Consider the following 23,775-nt stretch of genomic DNA (forward strand, 5'->3'; position numbering starts at 1 on the left):
ATGTCTAGTGGCCCGTACCTGATTGTGCTACAATACTTACTTATTCTTATACATACATCTAGAAATAATTGGTTAGAAAATTGTTTTTTAAAGTGTTCTAAATGATGACATCAACCCGTCACCAAAACATCACGCATGTGCCGTGTATGCCTTGTTAGGAGAGTTGCAATCATGAAAATACTAGTAACTTGTTCAATACAAGGGTAGCTTGGCTGAGGATCGTTTGGCCACGTCCACTTTATATGAGTGAAAAAAGGTCTTCACTTCCCCTAGCATTTCTCTGACAAACAATAGTGATATGTTATGTCCAAGTCTACTGTTCTGCTCGGTGGTAGCAGTTTATCATGCGCGATGCCCTTCCAATACCCCCCAAATGCACAGTCTAAACTTCCTGGGAGTCAGCGTGTGTGCTTTGTCTCACACTATAGAGCTTCTCCTCGCTTTGATCATGATCTTTTTTGCATATTGTTATCGTAGATTTATCCACTTTTCATCACTCGTTGATTGTCCGCTTCGGAAATGGTTTGTAGACCCGGAGATGAAGTTCGATCGAGTAAATATTTTTGAGTCAGATCATTTAGCACCCAATCGTCAAGCTTTTTATTGGCCAGCTTTCTCCAAATGATTTAACACTGCTTGGTGATGGATGTTTAGATCACTGGCGATACCATGACTGCTTACATGCTGGTCTTGTTCGACTTTTGTCAGAATATCATTCACTTTTGCTTAATTGGTTGCCCTCTGCGAGGAGCATCTTGAATGTCAGAATTTCTAGAACAAGAGCTACTGAACCGTCTTTTGGCTGATGCCTTTGATAATGAATCTTTCCTATAAATAGCACAAATTTCTTCACGGACCTGCGCAGCATTTGCGTCTTTATCGGAATAAAATTGTAAAATAGAGCGCAGTTTTGAGGAAAGTTCACTTGTCTTCTCGGCGCAATACCTTACATTTGATTATAAGAATTCCAACAATTTCTGCACATCTACTAGCTTCAACTATCAGCTGACAAATGACGTTAGGCCCGACCTGCTGCGGCTTGTCCCTTTTTGGGGACAATAACAATATCTCGTGCTTAAAAAGTTCACTATTTTTTATACTACTTGATATATATGGAAATCCTCTTATAGTTTTGTTTCTTTTGATCTTGATGGAAAATCTTTTACTCAAACAGGTATTTGATTATAAGATACTACTACGTATGTTACTTTAGTAACGAACTCATTTAATGTAAGAAAAACGAACCGCACAAAAGGACCTTTAACGAGTGTCATGCAGCTCAGGAAAATGTAATTTAATGTTAATAACTGTTCCTTGCTCTTTATTAGTGATAATAGCACTATAGCTTAAAACAGTGGTTCTCAATCTAATTCCTGTCACGACCCCCATTTTATCACATTCTCTTGCCAGCGACCCCCTTTTAATTTCTGGTTTGTAATAAGCTTGTGTAGGATTTTTAATATACCTATTGCAGAGATCTCACGTTATCCACCCATTTCTATAATAGTAGAATCCATTTCTTGTATATAGTGGATACAGTATCTTCCCCTAAAGCGAATGGAAACCAAATTTGGTCAGTTCATCCATCTTCTGCTTGTCTTCGCGACCCCCATGAAACCCTCTCGTGACCCCCAGTTTGAGAAACCCTGAGTTAAAATATATTTCGAATTTTCAGCTACTGAGTGTGAACCAATACTTGAGCACTTTCCCATCCCCTTCTTCATGGATTTTGAACAATGGCTTCCTTCTTTATTACTAAATTTCAAATGCAAATTTATTCAGTGATTCAATATAATTTCTTTCACTGTAAATTTATAGGACTGCTTCGATTCCTAATAATGCTTATGCTTCAGATAAAAAATGTTAAGGTAAATGCATGTCTAGTGTAAACGTAAATATTTTAAACAACTCTTAGTGAAATAATGAAATTTATTTAATTTTTTGATACAATGTATTTATATATACAGATATTGATATTGTCGCATGTAGAGATTTATATAATTTTTAATTTTAACAGAGTAAACTATGTACTTTAGATACAACAGTCTTTGTAAAAAAATATCACATCATATTATATCTGCCGTTTAGCAGATGAAACATATTTACATAAAGTTAACTTTTTTTTATTACATATACATTTATACTCTGTGCCTAAAATAAAAAGGCATATATTTCAATATAGTAGTAGAATGTTCACGAATGAACTTTTTATAGCATAATGTGTATGCTTATATAGATATAGATATGTACACGTATAAAATTAATCTTTGGAGTGGATATGGGCATGCAAATAAGAAAAGTTATTTTTGTAAGTAAAATGCCCTTGTTTTTCAAAGTTATTTGCACACAGCACAGCAAATTCTAAATAACGATATCCAACAAGTAAATATATCTTTGTAAGGACGGTTCAAAGGGGAGTCAGGGTAATAGTAGTTCTATACTTCGTACAAGTTCTTTGCTCTGGCGTCGTGAGTAATGAAAAAATAAATAAAAATGTATATATCGATTTATATAAAAAAATGTTATCGTGTCATTATTTATGCAGTTCTTCCTTAGAGAAACAGTGATCATTCTCCCAAACAAATATGTTTGAAGATCGTATAATATCGAATATAGATCGGAATTTGAAAAATATATTTTTAAAGAATGTTCAAATTTAAATCTCATGATTTCGTAGAGCTCGTTCTTGGCTAAGTTATTATCGTACGCGCTTTTGGCATGGAAGACCTGGGTTCGATTCCCGGAGGAGGTTCATGTAGTTCGGATTTTACGTTAGGTTCATAACGTGACTGCTGAAAGGGACGCCAAACTCAAAATCAACTCAATCAAGATTTCGTGTATTTTCGAATATGCAATAAAATTATTACTATTATTATTTTTAAATCAGATTTTTTGCAATTATAGATTACGGAATGCCCCTGTAGCATTGTATCTAGATACAAAATATTAAAAAAAAAAAAATAGTTTAAAATCGGTACATTCTTCAGCTTTTCTTTTTATAATTCATTCATGTGGCTGGGTGCACATTATATATTCACTTTTCTGATAAAATCAACTATTTAAGGAAGCCACTTTGTACGCAAAACAGGTTTTATTAACAGATACAAAAATGAAAGGAAAAGAAGTTTGCATCATTTGAAATAATCTTGATTCAAACAAACAGTGCAAAACTAAACTTACCGAAATCTTTTATAAGTATGGTGGCAAGTGTAGGTTGCACTTGACTAATATATGTATGAAGAATGAAATATAAAATTAAAAAAAAAAAAAAAAAAAGTACTCTTTGCATACAGAAGCATTCCGTTTATTAAGTCTTTTATGATAAATTAGAAGTCTTTTATGATGACATTTCCTCCACATACTTTAAATTTAAATATACATTTTTTATAGGTCATTTAGTGAGATTAAATGTTCGTCAATATTTCTCTTGGTTTATTAAAGGACTCCTGCGGATTAGTTTTTAAATAATCATTTCTGTTATTTGTATGAATTCTTACAATTAAAAGTTTGCAAGGCTAACTATCTTCTTATAAATATAATGCCAATTAACATATTTATACTTGACTTTATATTATTGAGCTCTTTTATTAAGATAGAATGAAGTTTAAAACCACAAAATAGTAGACTCTTTAATAGAAAAAATATAGTTTAATAACATCAAAAAGTAATATCCAGTGTCAGTAATTACTAAACATTAAAAATAGTAACATGTCGTATATTTTTATTCAAAAAGAAATAAATTACGGGAATTCGAGAGTCCCTTGCAAAGTATTTACAGCGCATTATAAATATTCAAGCAATGTTTTTATATTGTTTTTCATTACGGAGCAGTTTGTCAACTAAATGTATGGTGTCATTGATTTGAAGACTTTTGTTCTCAGCAATGAAAGATACTTTGAAATCCACGCTAGTTTGATATTATACGTTTTAAAATTTATCTAATGTTCTGTCTTCGTATGCTTTCACGAACTGCTTGCACTGTTTCAGATTAAATTTCTATCTTCTTCAAATATTAATGACACATTGAAGGTAGAAGGAAACGTGTATTCTTCTGAGGTTAAGTAATACGTAAACATATTTCAATATCAAACCATGTAAAGAGAAACTTAACAGACTATGTTATTTTCTCATAGTTTACATTCTAGATTCAACATCTCAGTATACTTCAGTCATTCATTCATTTTCAGACATACTTGAGAAATATTTTTGTATGGTATGAGTACTAGTACATATCCAATTGTTATACAGTTAAACTAATAGAAAGTTTGACAAGTGAAAAAAAGATTCTTATTTATAAATAGTTTTTTTTCTGTAAATAATGACAACACTTATCACCAACAGACAACAGACATATTTTTGTATTCTAGTAACATTTTGTTACACTTCTGCTGTAGTTAAATGTATGCTACACATTAAATCCATTTTGATACAGTTAGTAAACCATAATCAAAAATATTTCCTGGTTATCGATGACACCAGATAAGACTTTTGTTCATGACTGTATACGTATCAATTTATTTTTGGCGCCACTTTACGCATAGATTTCAGTCTACTCTGGCTTCCTTGTACTACTCTCTCTTAATGCATAACTTAATTGTGTTATGGAAAACCCATTATAATATTGATTTTTATTACAACAAGAAATATTTAATTTTTTTAAAAAAATAATCACCTCTTAATTAATTATAACAGACTCCTTGCAATAGATTGTACACATTCTTTTTATTTTAAAGACATGGTACTAGACATGAAAGATATAAATAACATATATATAAACATACGTCCACACATTCGTTCAGATTTGTGCATAAAGAGAATGTGATGTTTTTGATTATCAATTTGACTTCTTAATTGTCTTCTTGTTGATGAATATATAGAATGTACCAGAAGATACGAGAAGTTCTTACGTAGCCAGCATTAAGTGTCAAAACGGGGCATGATGTGTGACAAATTCGGCGAGATGTTTTGTTTTGGATTGAAATAAAACAAAATAAAAATTTAAGTCATGCTGACTGGATCACTTGTATGTAATAGTCAATATTTTTAGCCGAAGCAAAGAACATTTTATATACGAGTGTCCACATTTGTAGGCTAAGATGTTTCTTCCATTCAGAATTTGTAAATGCAAATTGTAACTGGTCATCATTTACAACTCCCCTCCCTCCCCCTCTTAGTCCCATTCGAACCCCACACAACTTCCCCAGTTCATCTGTACAAAGACGAGAAGAATGTGGGGAAATGATACACTCTTTCTGGTTGTCATATGGTAGGCAGATGATCAAATGTTTGATTATTTCTCGAGTTATGAGGAATGCTTGTCCTGTAATCAGGGCTTGTGGTGTTTGATGAGGCTGTATTACTTGGCAGTTGGGGTAGCAGCATCGATCCATTGTAGTTGGAGTTCTGGAAAGAAAGGAAAAAGTAACATATTAGACATTTAACCGGACTAAATCACTGAGTTTAGTTATCAACTATATTTAATCGCATTGCTCACGAGGGACGAATATTTTTATTGGACTGAAACTGAAAACAAAAGTAATAAATCAGTTAAGAGAAATAACAGTCCTTGGACAGTGACTACCAAATCAATGTTAACCTATTATATATTTTTCCTTCAACCAAAAAAGCAATTATAAGAATTCCAATAGAATTGCTTTCCCGGAGCAATTATAAGAAATATGAATCCCTTCCCAGTAAAGAGTTCGTTCCTCGCAGACATCCTTTTATCTATCATTCCTCTTCTATGATACAAATTAAAATGAGATGAAATGTCTAGTTTAATATTCTTGAGTCACGCCCTTCAGGATAAAGGAGACGGATGATAAAAGCCATTGAGTTATTATGAAAGAATTGGTAAGAATAAAATATGGTAGAAAACAGGGCAACTCCGAGAAAACCCATGAATATAATGTTCAAGTGCACATGTCCTAGGATTGGACCAGGAACCACTTTACAAGAGTGGTCTACTACTGAATCACCGTGCTCCCCACCACCACTGCTCTACACTTTACGCTACAGATATGAGTGTATATCGTTCCTCTAATATATAAATTAAAAAGGTGGTAATATCATACAGGATTACACGAAATATATCCAGTACCATGTTGAAGCATCGCCAAGAACGTTAGTTGATCTGATTAATGCTCCCAATATGGCTTTCTCTATAGAAAACTTCTATCGGGCATAATCATAAAAATCCCAGGTTACATTAAATACTATGAAATACTTAAGGGAGCTCGGCGGATCAAGATTTATTTTGATTTTCCTTACATACAAAACCATATTGTTTTTAGATACAGGTCGTATTAGGTGCGTTTTAATTAATTAATTGATGAACTCACTTAGTGCCTTGTGAAGATTATGAAGTATCAATATTTCAGTAGCTAAGATGAAACCTTTTCATGATAATTAAAAGATTAAAAAGGGGTATACTTGCTTTCTCAAGTCAGTTTGAAACTTAATGTCCACTGGAGTAAACACCTTATAAATAGAATTGCACTGAAACTGCTTATGGTTACACAATGGAATTCAATCAGCGGTTTAAATTACGATAATTGTAAAGTAAAGAATGTAAACAATAGTAAAGTTAAATGAAAACTTACAAGAAAAGAATGCATACGTAGTGTAGCGTATCTCAGTTAAATTATTAAATTTAGTAATATAATATCAAAAAAATAAAAGAAAAAACTGAAACCTCTGCCTCTGTATTAATCACTAAGTTGCAAACTTAGATTCAGTCCTTATGTCGAGTGTTTCTGTCTTAATGATTGGATAAATAAACTTACAATGAAAGATGGAGACCCGCCTGTTTGAGGTTTATCAAGTTGTCTCAGTATTTTTAAACATATTATATTACATAAAATATCGTCTCCAGTTGCAAGGATTATATATGAATCGGTTTATGTTAGAACAAAAACTTCTGTGAATTTGGACAAAGAATGGTAAATTCTTAAAATTAAAAAAATATATATAGGTAGGCCTATATACAATGTTCATATAAGCAAAAATAATAATGCACTCCATAGTTATATTCTATCCAAGTGGATCTGCTCCTTCATAGACACTCGACATAAAGAGTAAACCTAATTTTGCAACTGAGTAATTAACACGTAAGCAAAAAAAAAAAAAAAAAAAAAATCATACTTTATTGAATTGTGTGATTTTAATAACACAGTAAACAACTTCATTACTTTCTTCGAATAATTGTTCAGGTTGGATCTTTATCCAAAAAGAAACTAATTGCTACGATTTATATATATATATATATATATATATATATATATATATATATATATATATATATATATATTCATTTTTTATAAATTTTAGTTTAAGAACTTTAATACTGTTTTTGCACATAATAGGTTTGAAGATTTGTTGTTGTTAAGTTACTTTAGACAATGAAATTTACAACAGTGGGCATGAATTCATAATTTCAACCGGCTTACTGAATTCAATTGTGTAGTAGTAGACAATTCGAATGTAATTATTTCCAATGTGTTTAACTCACGTTGAAGTTGAGTTTCGAAATGATTTGAAAATGGACGAAGACTTTCTTTTCAACTTTAATAAACATGAATATAACGTCAGCTTAAATACTGAAATATTGAATCTTCATAATCATTGCAAGCCACATAGGTAACTTCATTAATTGACTAATATTATTTCTAACTACTTCTTTCCAAACAGGTCATTTTAGTATAGACATACTCAATACAACAAAATGGTTGTGTGATTTGTCATGAAGCAGTTATTGTTCATATTATTGTAATATATTAGGAATCTTAGTGTGGTATTAGTGTAAGAGTGAAACTAAAGTAATTTGAAATCATTAGAAAATAGAGCCTTAAGAAGAATGTAAAGTTTTTCGAATGCACTATTGTATATAACAAAACTGACGAACAATAAGAGGCAAAGCAAGAAGACAGTTCTCCTGAAATTAAACTGGGAAATTTCGAAAACCACAACCCATGCATTTTAAAAACTTAATATTTTAAGTGAGACCACTTACCGAATAAGTCCATTATAGTCTTACTTTGGGGGTCCTTCTCAGGCTCACTGGCAGAATATTTAACATGAGGGGACCGGAATCCCTATATGCAGACAAACAGTGAAAATAAAAAGAAGGCCCAAGCAACAACAAAAAAAAGCACCGTTTGCAATAATAAATAAAAGTTAAAGTCGAAAGAAATTTTAAAAACTTAAATTAATCGTATTGTGCACAAAAACAAAAATAAACGTATATTGCAAAATTGGTGAGAAGAATAACGAAATAAATCCATGTAATTCAATGAATTCCTTATTATTCCCATAACATAAATGTATCGAAATTTTATTATAGAATTCTATTCCTTGAGAAATATTCGTAGAATTATTGAAGTGAAGAAGAAGAAGAAAGAAATTACTAACAAGGATATCAAAGATATAGTTTGTCCGGAAAACTTCTCTGGAATAGCGCAAAGCATCATAACAACTGCAGATAAACACATGAAATCAACTATTAGATTATGCGAAAGTAGTCCAATTTAAAAAGTCCCAAAATAAACAGACTAAAAAATAAAGAAATAACATAAATAGTTAAGCACATATCGTAAAATAATAATGGCTTACCCGTGATCTATCTCGAAGTTTTCGCAATCTTTCAAATTCCTCCAATTCTGACTCAGGTATCTTAAAGGAGAAATTTTCGAAATAAGCATGTCGTAGCAATTCTTCACATGTCCATCTTTTGCTAGGGTCTTTGTCCAAACATTTCTGAGAAGAAAAAATAAATTAATTAAACTAACACATATATTTACTTATTAAACGTTAACACACAATAAATACAGAGAACAATAAGATATAACTTTGTCTATTACCGGACATCAATTACCGGAAATCTATACACAGATGCTTATTACTTTAATGGAAAGACCTTAGAAAAGTGCAATTTACCATATTTATATGGCGTTAGACCACCTTTCGCCATTAGAACAGCTCTGGTGCGATGTCGAATGGAGTCATAGAGCTCGTGAATGTTAGCAATTAGAATATTATACCATTTAGCGTGCAGTCCTTCACTCAGTTCCGTGAGAGAGAATGAAGGCGGAAATCTGCGCCGGATTCGTGTCTCCAAAACGGACCACCTAAGTATTATGTTCGATTATGTCCATGTCATTTATCTTGCGGCGGACCACGATTGTTGACACAGGCTCCTTGAGTTCCTCCGTCACTAGCATAGCAGCCCCACGACGGTTCTGAGTGACAAAATGCTCAGCGGGACCTGTCACTAAGGGTATTATTTTCCGACCACTGTTCCTCTTAGCTGATATGATTTTGCATGAGTTTTATAGAGCGTCATCATCTTGAACACTGTCCCTCATAACACCTCAAAACACTTGCCACTTTCATCACGCTCGCACCATATAATAGACCATGAATAATTTGCCCTCTTTGGAAATCAGAGAGGTCGTCTATTTTACACTATCACCGTCTTCTTAGTTTACTGCACACTGCCGTCTTATTGGTCTTCACATAGTACTGAATTTACCCTAACACACCATCACCAACAGTTCGGCGCTGCGGTCGCGGTCTGATTTATCAACAGAGATGCAAAACTTTTTTTTTTATGTAGGTCTTTTTTCTCACAAAAAGCATTTTTTTTAAAAAAAACTGAAATTATAACTTCTTCTTTTCACTGTTATGGCTTTCTTCTTCAAGTACCACCAATTTTGTTTCCTTGTAGTGGATTCTACAAGTAAGAAAGTGCGTTTCCAATATGCAGTCTTGTGAATCCTATGCAGTCGGTGCTGGCCGTCTTGATTGGTTTTCAAACTAGCATTGCAGTTACTGTCAGCAAGCGTACGTTATGTAACCGCCATATCCCAACTGTCATTTTAGTTGCCTGATTCTACAGGGCTTCAACCTAGGTCCGTTATTGTTTCTTTTATTTATTAACCATCTCCCTGATCACATTAAGGACAAATTGCTCTTTGCGGATGACCTCAAAATATATGCCAGGATAGAGACCATCCATGACTGTCTCAACTTATAACATGACTTAGAAAATATTACAAACTCGTGTTCTCTTAATAAACTTAGTGTAAACATAAATAAATGTAGTATTCTATCGTTTACTAGAAACAAAAGTCAAATAGAGTTTAATTATTCATTTAATCAGATCGTATTAAACAGATTAAATTCATTGAAAGATCTCGAGGTTACGTTTGATACGAAACTAAGATTTAATGATCAGATAGTTTAAGATAGTTAACGAATCTCTTAAAATGTTAAGATTCATAATTAGAACGGGAAAGGAGTTTAACAATATTACCACACTAACAAATATTTATTACTCTTATGTCCGATCAAAACTGGAATATGCTGCTGTGATCTGGAACCCATTGCAACAACAATACCGAAACCAACTCGAAAAAGTCCAATCCAAATTTATCAAATATTTAGTATACAAGAGTACTGGAATCTATCCATCTTATGAAAACTATCTTATATTAATAGACAACTTCTGTATCCCTACACTAGAACAAAGGCGAAATGTGATAGATCTGATCTTTCTTCGTAAAATAGTACAAAATGAGTTTAATTGTACAGATCTGATATTGACACTAAATTTTCATGTCCCGACACTTAAAACTCGTGTTGAAAACTCTGGCCTGTTCTATTGCAAACAGGCAAGGACCAACGTATTATTGAGGTCACCAATCTGGAGAATTTGATATCTGTAATATGAACTATCATACGTTCAAGAAAATTATTGTAAGTTTATTTTGTAATGCACCAACACTATAATTGGGCTTTGCCTCTTGTGTTGTTGTTCACACATAAATAAATAAATAAAGTTCCTGGAAGTTATACCTCTTGATATATATATTTAGTTGTTTAAATGCACATACATGTGTATGTATGTATGTATATGCGTATATATTTCGTATATATATATAATCTTGTCTTGCTTACATCTCGTTCTCTGTTAGGAAAACATTTTATACTGAGTTTCAGAAAATTCAATTTACAAAATTAATCAAAAACTATAAACAGTTATTTTGGCTGTGATGTTAGTTTAACATCATTGTTCACAGGATTACTTCTTTACTCTTATATCGTGTCAAATTTTTTGAAGTAAGAAATTTGTGGATATCATTTTGAACGTTCTCTCTCTCTCTCAAATTTAAGCGGCCTTAATGAATGTTATATACAATTACAATGAGGTTTTATTTTATTCACAAATTTTAAATGATAATTTTGTTCCTCGAAATCTACTACATTTTCAGAATAGTTGTTGCTAACAATATTAAACTTTTCTGTAAAACATTTTTGTCGTTAACCTAATTGCTCTATAAACAACTCGTTGGATCTAGAAAACCCACTGCATCCATTGATTTCCACTTTTCTGTCACATCGAATGGCATATTTTCTTTAATTCTTTTTATTTTATTTATTTATTAATTTTTTAAGGATTTTCTCTTCAGAATGCAGTAATTAAAGATTTTTCCGTGTTATGAAAGGGAAACCAAAGTGGAACGTACTATTATCTCTCCACTAAATTTAAAATATTTAAGAAAGCTCAAAATTTTCCAGTGGAAAAAGCCGCGATTTTTTTTCCTTTCAAAAAAGCCGGAGTTTTCTCAACCCTTACATTTCTAGTTACCAACATAGACATCTGACGTGTTTCCAACTCCAAATGTTTTCAGTAAATGGTAAGTAGAGGTATCTATATCGCATCAGAGTTGTTCTGAAAGCGAAAAGTGACTCAACACCTTAATAATCTGGTAAGTTGCAGTTTTTTCATGTGTTTTTATTATTTTGATGACTATATATACACTATATATATATATATATATATATATATATATATATATATAGGATGAGTTTTTAACTTGTAATTACTAAATTAGTATAGAAAGAGCACCGATATTTTGTACAAAGCAAATATCAACAAGGGGAAATAGTTTGACATCCCGTGCAATATCAACAGTCGAACAGTATTTCCGACAATAGTCGAACAGTATGGTATTGATAGTATTACCACTATATATATATATTGTCAATCAGAAGTATCATGAAACGATTGCTAGGATATAAATAAAATAAACACGAAAAAACATGCTGTACTTGAACTGAAACTGTTGTTTTATTATTCAAATAGTTTGCAACAATTGAATCGGTCAGTGAAAAAAGGAGAATATTTCATATCTTATATTTGGAAAACGAAAAACAATACCGCTTACCTGAAATACCGTTGTTTGTACAGAAATATTTGAATGGGAGGTTTGTAGCGTGTGTTAAGACCTTTCATTTCCCAAAATACCAAAAACTTAATGAGATTGGATATTTGGTTATACAGAAATTGCTATCGCATAATGTTTTTCTTTATTTTTGGAACATTCTCCTCTTTCTACTCATTGATTCAAAAGCAAAGTGATTATATTACTTTACCATAATAGACCTCTTGATAGTTTATATACTACAACTTGTTATGGCAACTATATTCAGTTCACTATGTTAATTTAACTCCCATCCTGATTGACATTATACAACACAAAACATTGATAAATACCAAATACAATAGCACAGGTAATATGGGTGTTTACATTAAATAAATTGATAATTACCAGTAGGAAGTCCATTCCTGCATCGTTCAGGGACTTTGGCATCTTTGTATCTAAAGGATCCATAGTTTCTGGTTGTGGAAGATTGATGCCACAAAAAAAGTCGTTTGTTTTGAAAATTTGCATATGTCTAGGTATTAAGTCACCTAAAGAAAACGAATGAAAAGTGTTAGAATATATACATGATTTAAAAAAATACATCTAAATAAATAATAATTTCCTGTTAATTTTGTTATTCCCTATCTTAGAAATATATGCAATCACCTGAACATCTTTATGAAATACGGAACATCATTAAATTACAATAGGTGGTGTGGTAGTTCATTCGTTGAGCGCTCACATCTGGTGCAAGGGATCCTTGGTTAGATCCCAGGCCATGTGAGTTTATGGTGGACAACGTCATGTTACTGGGTTTTCTCGAAATTCCCCCGTTTCCTCCCGCGTTCTCGTTCCACTCATTTGTTTTTAATCATTTGATTTCATTAGTCATCCGTTCCCTGTAGCATAAGAACATAATCGTGGGAGATAAAACTAGAAATCATTAAAAAGTAAAATTACTAGTTTAGCAGTCAAAATTGCTACAAGTGATAAAGTAAACGTGAAGAGGAAAATACTGCTAAACGATGTCTTTGGTCAGGAAATATGTCACCAAGTTTAATCGAAACAACTCGGAATCTTTATTTATTATTTTTTTTAAATAATGATACAACCCGGCTCATAGAGTTTGCAATCAAGAACTTAGCAAGTATTCTTTTGATTTTAAGAAAATTTAAAAGCTAAATAATTATAAATTCACATCCAGAAACTCGTATATATATATTTTTCACGTATACATAGGTAATTTTACCCTAATTGCTCTGTCACAAACATCTTACCTAAGCTTTTCCGAATGAGGTAGAGCTGATCGACGTCAGATTTTCCAGGCCACAGCGCTTCTCCCCGAACAAGTTCTGCAAAAACACAGCCTGCGAAAAAGGAAAGTTGTTTCTCATCTTTATCTTTATTATTTACTAAACTTAAGCCAAACATAACTCAATTCGAATCTTTGAGTTTGAAGCTGATTTTATTATTATTATTCACTGAACGACAGCAAGTGACTTCATGCTTTCTTCTCTAGCTTTCTGCTATAATAATCCGTTTGTCTCAAGTAGTTTTTATTCCAAGAAACAATGTATACTTAAATCTTACTCAAAATATCTGTACTGTCTGTCGTATGAAAGATTTTATGTTACAGTATATGTTAAAAATAATTAGCAATTTTATGTGTGTACGTATATATATCGTTGTTTCTGATCAAAACATGGCTACTTGAAATTTGCTGCGTCGAAAAATTGTAATTCTGTATCTTATTATTTGAATTATTTTACTGAATTACCATATTACTACACTTTCAGAACCCATTTTTGTTATGAAACTGAACGGCGCGCGGAAGTATGATAGTTTGTACTTAAGATCTTGTATCTTGATTTAGCAACGAATTTTTGATTTAAAGATAATCCACTGTTGTATATTTAAAAAAAAAAAAATGCCATCGTTTTAATTCACTTTTACTTCCTTACTTTGTGAGCCAGACGATAATGTAGGAGTAGTTGAATGAATGCTCTGTCCATTAATTTAGTCATGCAGAATTTATAAGTGGACATTATTTATTTATTTATTATTATTATTATTATTATTATTATTATTATTATTATTATTATTATTATTATTATTATTATTATTATTATTATTATTATTATGTTTGAACATGTCACATTTTTGGCAAACTAAATAACAATAAATACACAGTGTTCTTCAAAACACATCTCTTTAAAAGGTTATATTCTCACAATCATACGTAAAACAAATAAGCTTTTAGCTTTAAATAAGAATATTACACAATCAAAGAAGATCTACATTTTTTCTATTTATTTCTGCTTATCGTAAACGAAGGGTAAATAGAGACCGTAGCCATCAATTTTTAACAAGACCGTACATAACTTAAAGCAGCCAATTTTGGATATATTTTCTCTTGCTCGCACAAGTATATACATAAATATGAACTTGCATATATACAGGGTGGTTCAGTAATGTTGGACAGCCCTGAATAAATCGGAAACCAGAAGAGATATTAGCAAGAGTGTGGTGGATCCAGATACTTGTGGAAGGGGGACGTCTTTTGAGGTACCACACAATGTTACCAGGTCAACAGTGTTGCCAGCTCAGTACAAAGTTGTATTTTTTTAAATGGAACATATAGAAGTTTATGCCATCAAAAGAATTAGTACAGAATGTGAATACCAACAAGCGAAAGCGCATCTGTCAGTGTTGCCAAATAAGGAAGTTATAAAGCTTCAAAGAACAAGAAATTAAAGTGTCCGTAGGGCAAAACTAGCAAAAAGGCAAGAAAAATAATACTACGGAATGAAAAGGAGTAACAGAAAGAGTAAACCAAAGAACGCACAGCATCCAGTGAGTAACAGGGTTGCCAAAGCAAAGGGGGAAAAAATTGAAAATTTTGCAGTTGCTATAGGAGGAAAAGTGCCCATATGACATAATGCTGGAAACACCATAGAAAGTCTATGTAAGATTCAGGAATCCTAATAGCGTTTGTTCGAAAGCAATATCTCTAACCGTTTCCGAGATACACCAAAGCTGTGCGGAGTTTGCAACACTGCATAATAATTCCCTCGCCCTCCAAACTACAGGAACGAGTAATGAAAATGATACGCCCAACAAAATGTAAGAACTACACTGGTCTAATCGTCAAATCAATTATGCAGTGTTGCAAACCCCGCACACTTTGGTGTATCTCGAAAACGGTTAGAGATATCGCTTTCGAACAAACGCGATTAGGATTCCTGACTCTTACATAGACTTTCTATGGTGTTTCCAGCATTATGTCATATGGGCACTTTTCCTCCTATAGCAACTGCAAAATTTTCAATTTTTCCCCCCTTTGCTTTGGCAACCCTGTTACTCACTGGATGCTGTGCGTTCTTTGGTTTACTCTTTCTGTTACTCCTTTTCATTCCGTAGTATTATTTTTCTTGCCTTTTTGCTAGTTTTGCCATACGGACACTTTAATTTCTTGTTCTTTGAAGCTTTATAACTTCCTTATTTGGCAACACTGACAGATGCGCTTTCGCTTGTTGGTATTCACATTCTGTACTAATTCTTTTGATGGCATAAACTTCTATATGTTCCATTTAAAAAAATACAACTTTGTACTGAGCTGGCAACACTGTTGACCTGGTAACATTGTGTGGTACCTCAAAAGACGTCCCCCTTCCACAAGTATCTGGATCCACCACACTCTTGCTAATATCTCTTCTGGTTTCCGATTTATTCAGGGCTGTCCAACATTACTGAACCACCCTGTATATAAACACCTTTTTCATTAGAGTATTTCAAGTTCATTTTAATGTCTATCTACAAAACTGTACTACTCATTAATACAACTACATGACATTTAAAAAAAGCCTGTATCTATTTATAATCTAGTTTAGTGTAGTTTGTTTATTATCATACTTTTTGCACATAAATGGTTACAGGAGACCAAGTACATAGGACACGTCACAAAATATTAATATATCCAATTAGCACATATTACACCAAAAGTACGTACATGATTTATGACTTACTCTCTAGATATCCAGAAACACTATAATAAGCTTTATTTGAAAAAAAAAATCATTCTTGAATTTCTTTGGTTGTGATGTTCTTTATATACTTGGTATGTGATTATACCATCTTGTACACATAGCATATACACTATTTTTTTTGATTAGGAATATTTTTGTTATGAAAAGACACATCCGTAACTTGTCTTGTGTTATATGAATATATCAAAGGTAACGGCAAAGGTATGCCAATTAGTCTTAGTGAAAATAATGCTTTTTTTTTCATATGTACAGAGATGGAAACTTTAGTATTATATGGAATTTAAATATCTCGCTGCAAGATGATCTTGGTTTCAAGTTAAAAATAATTCGTATGTCTTTTTTCTGTATGCGGAAGGTAGATAAGGCAAGATGCAATGCTTCCCAAAGGAAAATTCCAAAACTAAGAAATGAATATACATCTTGCCATACTACGTAAGAGCAAAGTATATCTAGAAACAGTACCTTTCAGTCCATATAAAGCAAACCTTAAACTGCATAATATATTAATGAAAGGAGGGAGCAACCGGACTTTTTACACACCAAATCCTCTGTAAGTGAGAATTCAATGGTATACAAGGAGTGAAAAAAAATGGATAACTGGATCTAACACGAACTCGGGATCTTCGTCGTGCCGTGCCGATGCGTTAACCACTACGCTATTCAGTCTACTTCCTAGAACAGCGGGCACTCTCTCACTTTTGAAGTCGGTGCCCATTATTTAGATGACATGGTTTGTACCACAATCTAACTGTTGTGCTCGGACAATCCAATGTATATATTCAGAACACCTTTGACGGTTGTATTATCACTCTCGAACCCGGATTCTTCAGCGTACTATGCCGATGCGTTCAGTTCACGCAGCAGTTGATTGATCTTATTAAATCTTTTAAAGCTGTGGATCTTAATTTAAATATATATTGAGGCTTCAGTCTCAGTAAAATTTTGTAATGACTGCAGGAAAAGGTAACATGGACTAAGCTCTAGAAACATCACCAGAAGAAGAAAAATTAATTGCAATAAATAACGAGGGGTAATATGAAAAAGAGAAACATTCCAAATAACCCCAGTTTACAGTATTTCTATTGTGTGGAACTTAACATATAACTGTTTTTCTGTTTTCCTTGCTTCTCACACTATTGTGCTATGTTTGAGTAAACTGCATTTGCAAACGCAATATATGCTTCCCAAGAGCCAAAATGTGCTGTTTCCAAGTAGCCTAGCTATTGGAGCTACTTGGAAAATATATGTCTTTTCACAGTAGTAAGAGCTGTATGAAAGACGGGACTATTTGGAAAGAACCATTTCAAAGATCACACTTTCCTGAGAAGATTGATATTCAGGTCACACTTTCCTGAGAAGATTGATATTCAACATGGCTATTCAATGATGCCAATGTTTTTTTCATAGTAATGTGTTCCTAGGCTGTTTTAATTTTTTTTAAAAAAATATACTTTTTTTGCACAACCTTTTAATTAAACACAGTAAATTGTTGAACTAATCTAAACTAACTACAGTGGTAAGCTTGTCTTCCTAAAGGCCTATAGAACCAAAAAAAAATATGTTTTTGCAATATGCTTTTATAAACGGTAGTTTTCCAAACAATGCGAGGGAAATTTTAGCAAATGCTAATACATGCGTAAGCTCTTGAGACTGCTTTAAGACGCTGAAATATGCCCTACATAATTTTATGAAATTTATGTATGTATCAGATCACTAATTGCCTTATATTGGTTTACAAAATTACCTGGTACTATGTTTACAAGTGTACATTTACGTTAACCCTTTGCAAGAATATCGTATGGTACTGTCATAATAATAATAATGTAGGTAACACAGTACGATAAGGACAAAAATTCACATATTGAAATTCTTTGCTGCAAAGTCATATGGAAAAACAACTTGTTCTCTGCGGTTGTAGGTAGGTTCAGGCAAAACTTCAATAATGTCATCGTTGTCTATCCCCCGATCAGTATCATCATTTTCAGTAGAAAAACGGAAGGATTTTTTTTTAATGGCCACAGACTGTCCCAGAAAGGAAGTGGAAATGTAAAACTAATTCGTGTCATTAGAAAACTTCTGGAAGCAATGATATATATCACAACCAGGTAAAAATCCTTTTTCATTAGGGAAGCACAGAGACAATTTATAGAAAATTCAAAAAAAAAAAAAAAAAAAAAAAAAAAAAAAAGAATCAATTGCTAAGAGAATGTTTAGACTAGTCTATAAATAGGATTTTAGGATTTGGATTTCTGGGCTTTCGGCATCTAAGGCCATGTAGCCCTTCACGATTTGAGGGATGACGTCCCTCGGCGAGCACACAATCCGGGGAAAGGGAAGGAAGAAAGGATTGGGAAAGGAAGGAAGCGGCCTGGGACCTATAAGTTAGGTACCACCCCGGCATTTGCCTGGTGTGAATGAGGAAAACCCAGGAAAACCTCATTCAGGGTGGCTGGCCTGAAAAAGCTGTTACACTTTTTCGACCGAGTGACCCCACCGGGAATCGAACCCGGGACCGCTCGCACCGAAGGCGAGAGCGTTAGCGACTACGCTACGCGGGGCCACTAGTCTATAAATAAGACACAGCACTTATGACCATCCATATTGTTTCTTTTAGGTGCCTACTTTTCATTGGTCTGGAAGAAAACGACGTATTTGTCATAGTTCTCTCATTATTATACCATATAAAACAAAAATGTCAGTTTCCCAAGTAGCCCCAGATTTTCCAAGTAACTCCAGTTTACGGTATAAAAACACTTAAATCTTTAAATTTTATCGCAGGAGTGTTGCATGTGAATATTTTTCATAATGAGTATCGTTCTTACCTACAAGTCAGCTGGTTCATGTTCGAATATTAACGAAATATACTTTCTTTTTTTCGTGGAAGAAATAGCTATAAAATGTAGTATTACAGTTTTAGATCTGGTTTCAGCCTATTAGATTTCTTACCTTTTTTTTCTAAAATAATAATACAAGGCAGCAAGTATCATTCTAAAACAAAAGTAATCGTATTCTACACTTTTCTTTCATTAATAAACTATAGAAATAAACTTAAACTCGAAAATAAATATACACGTAATTGAAACGAACATAACGAGTTTCTACCATTTGACTCCAGCATTTGTGTCTGTCTATCTGTTTTCACTATAATTCTCGTAAAGGTTACTCAATTTTAATGAAACTTTGTATATGCCTTCCTCCAGTCTTTCAAAACAACCTTACTATTTTATGTTGCAAGGATCTTCATGAATAAGGGAGTGAAAGGGAATAAAATCTTCCCAATGTTGCAAATTTTCACATACTATAGAAAACCATTTTCTGGTAGAACTATGTAAAACTTATTTGGTATTCGATACAACCTAATGCATACTTTTTGCGAGTGTCCCAATCATCTCCAATGGTTGTGGTTGAAACTGGTCAAGGATAATTTGGTCAAGAGGAGTAGATTCCACCAAATTTCGAAGTTTTATTATTGAAATAATATAATAAGAAAATAATTTTCTTTACACAAACTTTTCACAAATAATTTTCTTTTCAAATAACTTTCACAAAAATTGTCTGCTTTTGATGTAACATGGCATATTCTCTCTTTAAGGCTTTCCAATCACCATTTTTTTTAAAAAAGAAAGATAAATGGCAAGTTTTGGTTTATTTATTGTTTTATATCATAACGGTAATGTTAGTGCGAATAAACCATCCGTCCCAAGTGCATTATTTTCAGATGAGAAAAAAAAATGGAACAACTGATCAAATAATCAAAATAGTTGCCGTTTGCAAGCACACACTTTTGCCATCGCCAGCCAACGATTGGATTCCGTGGCGAAATATGTCTGGAGTCTGTGATGCACAGAAGTCCTCAACCGCACTTTACACCGTCCAATCATCAGAGAAGATATTCCGTTCTAAGAAGTAATCGAAATGCCGAAAGAGATTGTATTAGGTTAGAGAAACGTCAGGAGAATACGGTGGATGAGGAAAAGTTTTATACTGTAACACATGAAGAGCTTTCAACGTCCTTTGAGCTACATTTGCGCGCAAATTGTCATGCAACATTAGCACAGCATGTCTTTTGAGTATTTCTGGATGCTTTCGTGCGAAGTAGCAGTGCATTTCATGTAGCATTTCAGAGATTTGCGGTGGTGGCTTAGCCTCGACAGAAAAAGACATGATGGCTCTATACCATAATTGATCACCATACCAGCAACAACATCTCCTAGGGGTTTCGGAAACCGTCCTGAACTTTGATCAAGATCCAACCACTGCCCTGATCCTCTACGATTGTTGTAGTAAACCATTTTTCATCAAAAGTGATAATCTTATGAAGAAAAGTTGAATAGTTATTCCTTACACTCAGAAAACTGCACATCTCCAAACAGCGATTCTTGTTGGCACTCATGAGTCCAACTTTTTCACCTTACTGATTGCACAGAGCCACCGAATGACAGTAGTATGGTGTATGCCTAATTCATCTGCAATGGCACGAAACTTTTCCGAGGATGCGCTTCCACGAAGTTCCCGATGACCTCATCCGAACAAAATGTTGTTTGGTGCTTACGGAGCTCATTTTGTAATGCTGTGTCACTAGAATGAAATTTAACCCTTTTCTTGACAATATATCCTTTGGGATACATAATTTTTTTGAACATTTTTCGTTCTTTGCCTACCTATTTTGGCAATGTATCCTATGGGATACATTACATTACAGCCTTGTCTAAATAAAACATGTAACTAAAATGTGCAATTATCTATTATTTTATAATGGCACGGAAGCCGCATCCAGTATTTTTTTCTGAGCAACACAAGTCTCCTTGCCAAGAAAAGGGTTAACAAACCATCAATGGTGCGTTCATTCGCCATTTATGGCCTAAATGCGCTTTTTTTTTCGGTTTGCTGTGCAGACTGTCCCAGTTTGAATTCCTAAAGATAAATAATTCGAAACTGTGTGTTCTCCATGGTGCACTTTCATACGACTCTGTTCAACAACGGACCGCCTCCTGCCTTCATGGGTATCCAGCTTATTTGTTGAATATGGCATTAGACGTGTGCCCTTACTACATCCCTGTGTTGTGTTGATGAGTTTAAGTTTCCCAACAAAATATTTCATTCGTACCAACCTAATACACCGGAGTCATTATAGTTGACTTACAAATACCGTCTACAAAGTTGAAAAATATAATTTTAGCTCATAGAGGGAAAAGGAAGAGTCTATTATTTCCCTGAGAAAAATTTATTTCCCTATACTATCATTTCGCGTACGTAAGTAACATCGTGAACAAGTAACATTGAAATTTTGAGCTTGCTTGCAGAGTTCTAGTCAACATTGTGATTACTAAATACAACCTTGTTGAATTGAAGTTATGCGAAAAGAAAGAGAATGGAATATCAATATAAGAATAGATTGATTAATTTATTGATTTTTGCCTATACCACCAACACCTACGCACCTCTTCTTATACAACATCACTGTCAACAAGGGAAGAACAATACCTACTATTTACGTGGGCTCTCAAACAGTGGCGGCTTTAGCGGGTAGGCACGGGTCTACCCAAAAATTTTGAAAAATATATAAACGCTAAAAGATACAATAAAGAGTAAATATATTTTCTAGCATTTATATTAATGGTAGATAATTATTTAACAAATAGCATCAACCACTACTGTAAAAGTAATTTCCTACTATCATTAATCAATCAAATGTGTATATGTATCCATAAGCGATGGAGCGGACCAACCCAAAGTTAAAATCCTAACGCCGCCCCTGCTCTCAATCCAAGCCGGGTCTTGAATCCGGTAAAGTTGGTGAGTTTACAGATCATCATCAAGATCATCTAACACAGAACAAACTCTTCCTCACCAAACTCTCACTTCCAAAGAAAAACTAAATTACAGGACCCTTTATACATAGATTCTGGCAATATAAGATAGGATTCTGACCGAATGCATACACTGTCCGTGTGGCAAACAAAAACTTTTAACTATCAGTAACAAGTTATAACAGTTATCACAATTCTGATATCTAGATGTTAGAAAAAAGAACTTATCACCAATAATATTCCTCATATTCGTCTTACCGAAGATAGATCGAAAAAGATGTAGTTATTTGAAACTATTGCTTACCTATGGCCCAAACATCAACAGGAGGCCCATATTGCGTATCCCCAACAAGAAGCTCAGGAGCTCTATACCACCGTGTTGCTACGTAGTCTGTGTAGTTTTCGCCAGGACCTACAAAGAAAAATGTTCACCATTAATGGTGTTCATTCTGTATTTAGTTTAGTTCAATTAATCATCCTTGTGTACAATAGTTACAAGAATCCAAGTAGATAGGAGACGTCGCCAAGAAATATTAATTAAAAGTTTACAGTTTCAAATTTAATTTTAGAAATCTAATATTCATAATAACATTGGCGCTATGCTAAAATAACTAATCTGCCAAAATCCGTGTTTGGAAAAAGCCGCATTTAAAGATTTTTTCAGTTGTATACATTTATGTAGAATACATAAAGTTAATCTTCCATCTTGGCCTCTTGGAGTTAGAATTCGTATTGATATTTTTGTCATAATGAAGAGCATGGGCATCTCTGGCATGTAAAACTTGAAGGGAACAACTAGAACAAAGAAGGCTGTAGACAGTGCCACATTTAGGAGCTCGGCGCCTCCTATAATTATATGTTTCACCACATCCTTTATTCCTAACTTGGCACGTCTATATCAGTATATTGAAGGGTTGAAGAGACCACGCTGGCAGAGGAAGATAAGCATGCTGTATCATTATTGCGTAGATTCGGAGCGCTTCTAAGTTAATGTAAATGAGAGTTTCTTGTTTTATATCTTTTCTTTATCTTCTTTGACATTGTGTTAATTTTCGATTCAGATTCCGCAACAGCAGTCATCATCTGAGAAACAAATGTATTAGTTTTTCTAGTTCCTATCAAATTAACCTGTTCATAAAGGGTGTGCTGATGTTAGTTTGAAGGTCCTAGCACACCAGCCACTATAAACGGAGACTGATCATAATGTCTGTAGACGGCATGCTGTTACTAGTATGAAGGTTGTCGGACATCAAGGCAAAAGTAATTACGTTTGAAGCATTCATACGACGATGCAAACGAAAGCGTATTGTTCAATTAAGTATCTTCGAGCGTAGCCATATACAGAAGCAGTGAGGGGTTGGATGGTCGTTCCTTGATTTGCCGCTTGCGTGTCATGTGTTAATGGTTCATTATTGGTTACATGATGGTATGCAGAGGATTTTCATTGCTGACATGTCCTCTTCAGTGCCTCCGCGACGTACCTAGGTTCTTCTGAAAAGAAGAATCATTCGGCTCACCCTAACTGACAGAACAATGACCACTAATGCAGTCAGAGTCATCATAGTTCTCTGAACACTAAACACACTGAGCGCTGAAACACTAAATAATCATTTGTTGAATATTGAAATACCAGCCTGAGTTACTTTCGTGCAATTACTCCTGACACATGATCATCGCCAAGAAAGTTGTACGTGTATCGAAAGAGATTGCGAT

General features: G+C 33.5%; 1 protein-coding gene and 1 non-coding gene across 7 annotated transcripts in view; both read right to left on the reverse strand.

Annotated features, from left to right (window-relative positions):
- Positions 1 to 4,703: 4,703 nt before the first annotated feature.
- Positions 4,704 to 23,775, reverse strand: part of LOC145664174 (cyclin-dependent kinase-like 4) — a 345,081-nt gene continuing 326,009 nt past the window's right edge. For 5 of the 6 annotated variants that reach the window (XM_081730596.1, XM_081730597.1, XM_081730599.1 and 2 more), the window contains exons 4-8: positions 22,367 to 22,474; positions 13,484 to 13,573; positions 12,612 to 12,754; positions 8,611 to 8,754; positions 4,704 to 5,403 (exon numbers count right to left, since the gene is read on the reverse strand). In XM_081730596.1, coding sequence (XP_081586722.1) covers positions 5,260 to 5,403; positions 8,611 to 8,754; positions 12,612 to 12,754; positions 13,484 to 13,573; positions 22,367 to 22,474 — 629 coding nt within the window. In that variant the 3' untranslated portion in view covers positions 4,704 to 5,259. Of the gene's footprint in view, positions 5,404 to 8,011; positions 8,094 to 8,610; positions 8,755 to 12,611; positions 12,755 to 13,483; positions 13,574 to 22,366; positions 22,475 to 23,775 lie in introns of all 6 variants that reach the window. The other variant, XM_081730595.1, reaches the window with a different exon arrangement.
- On the reverse strand, positions 18,738 to 18,812 carry TRNAR-UCG (transfer RNA arginine (anticodon UCG)). Its single transcript has one exon. It is a non-coding gene; the product is annotated as a tRNA-Arg (tRNA).

Source organism: Thermobia domestica, chromosome 11 (genome assembly GCF_964235325.1).
Source record: "Thermobia domestica chromosome 11, izTheDome1.hap1.1, whole genome shotgun sequence".
Classification (NCBI taxonomy): Eukaryota; Metazoa; Arthropoda; class Insecta; order Zygentoma; family Lepismatidae; genus Thermobia; species Thermobia domestica.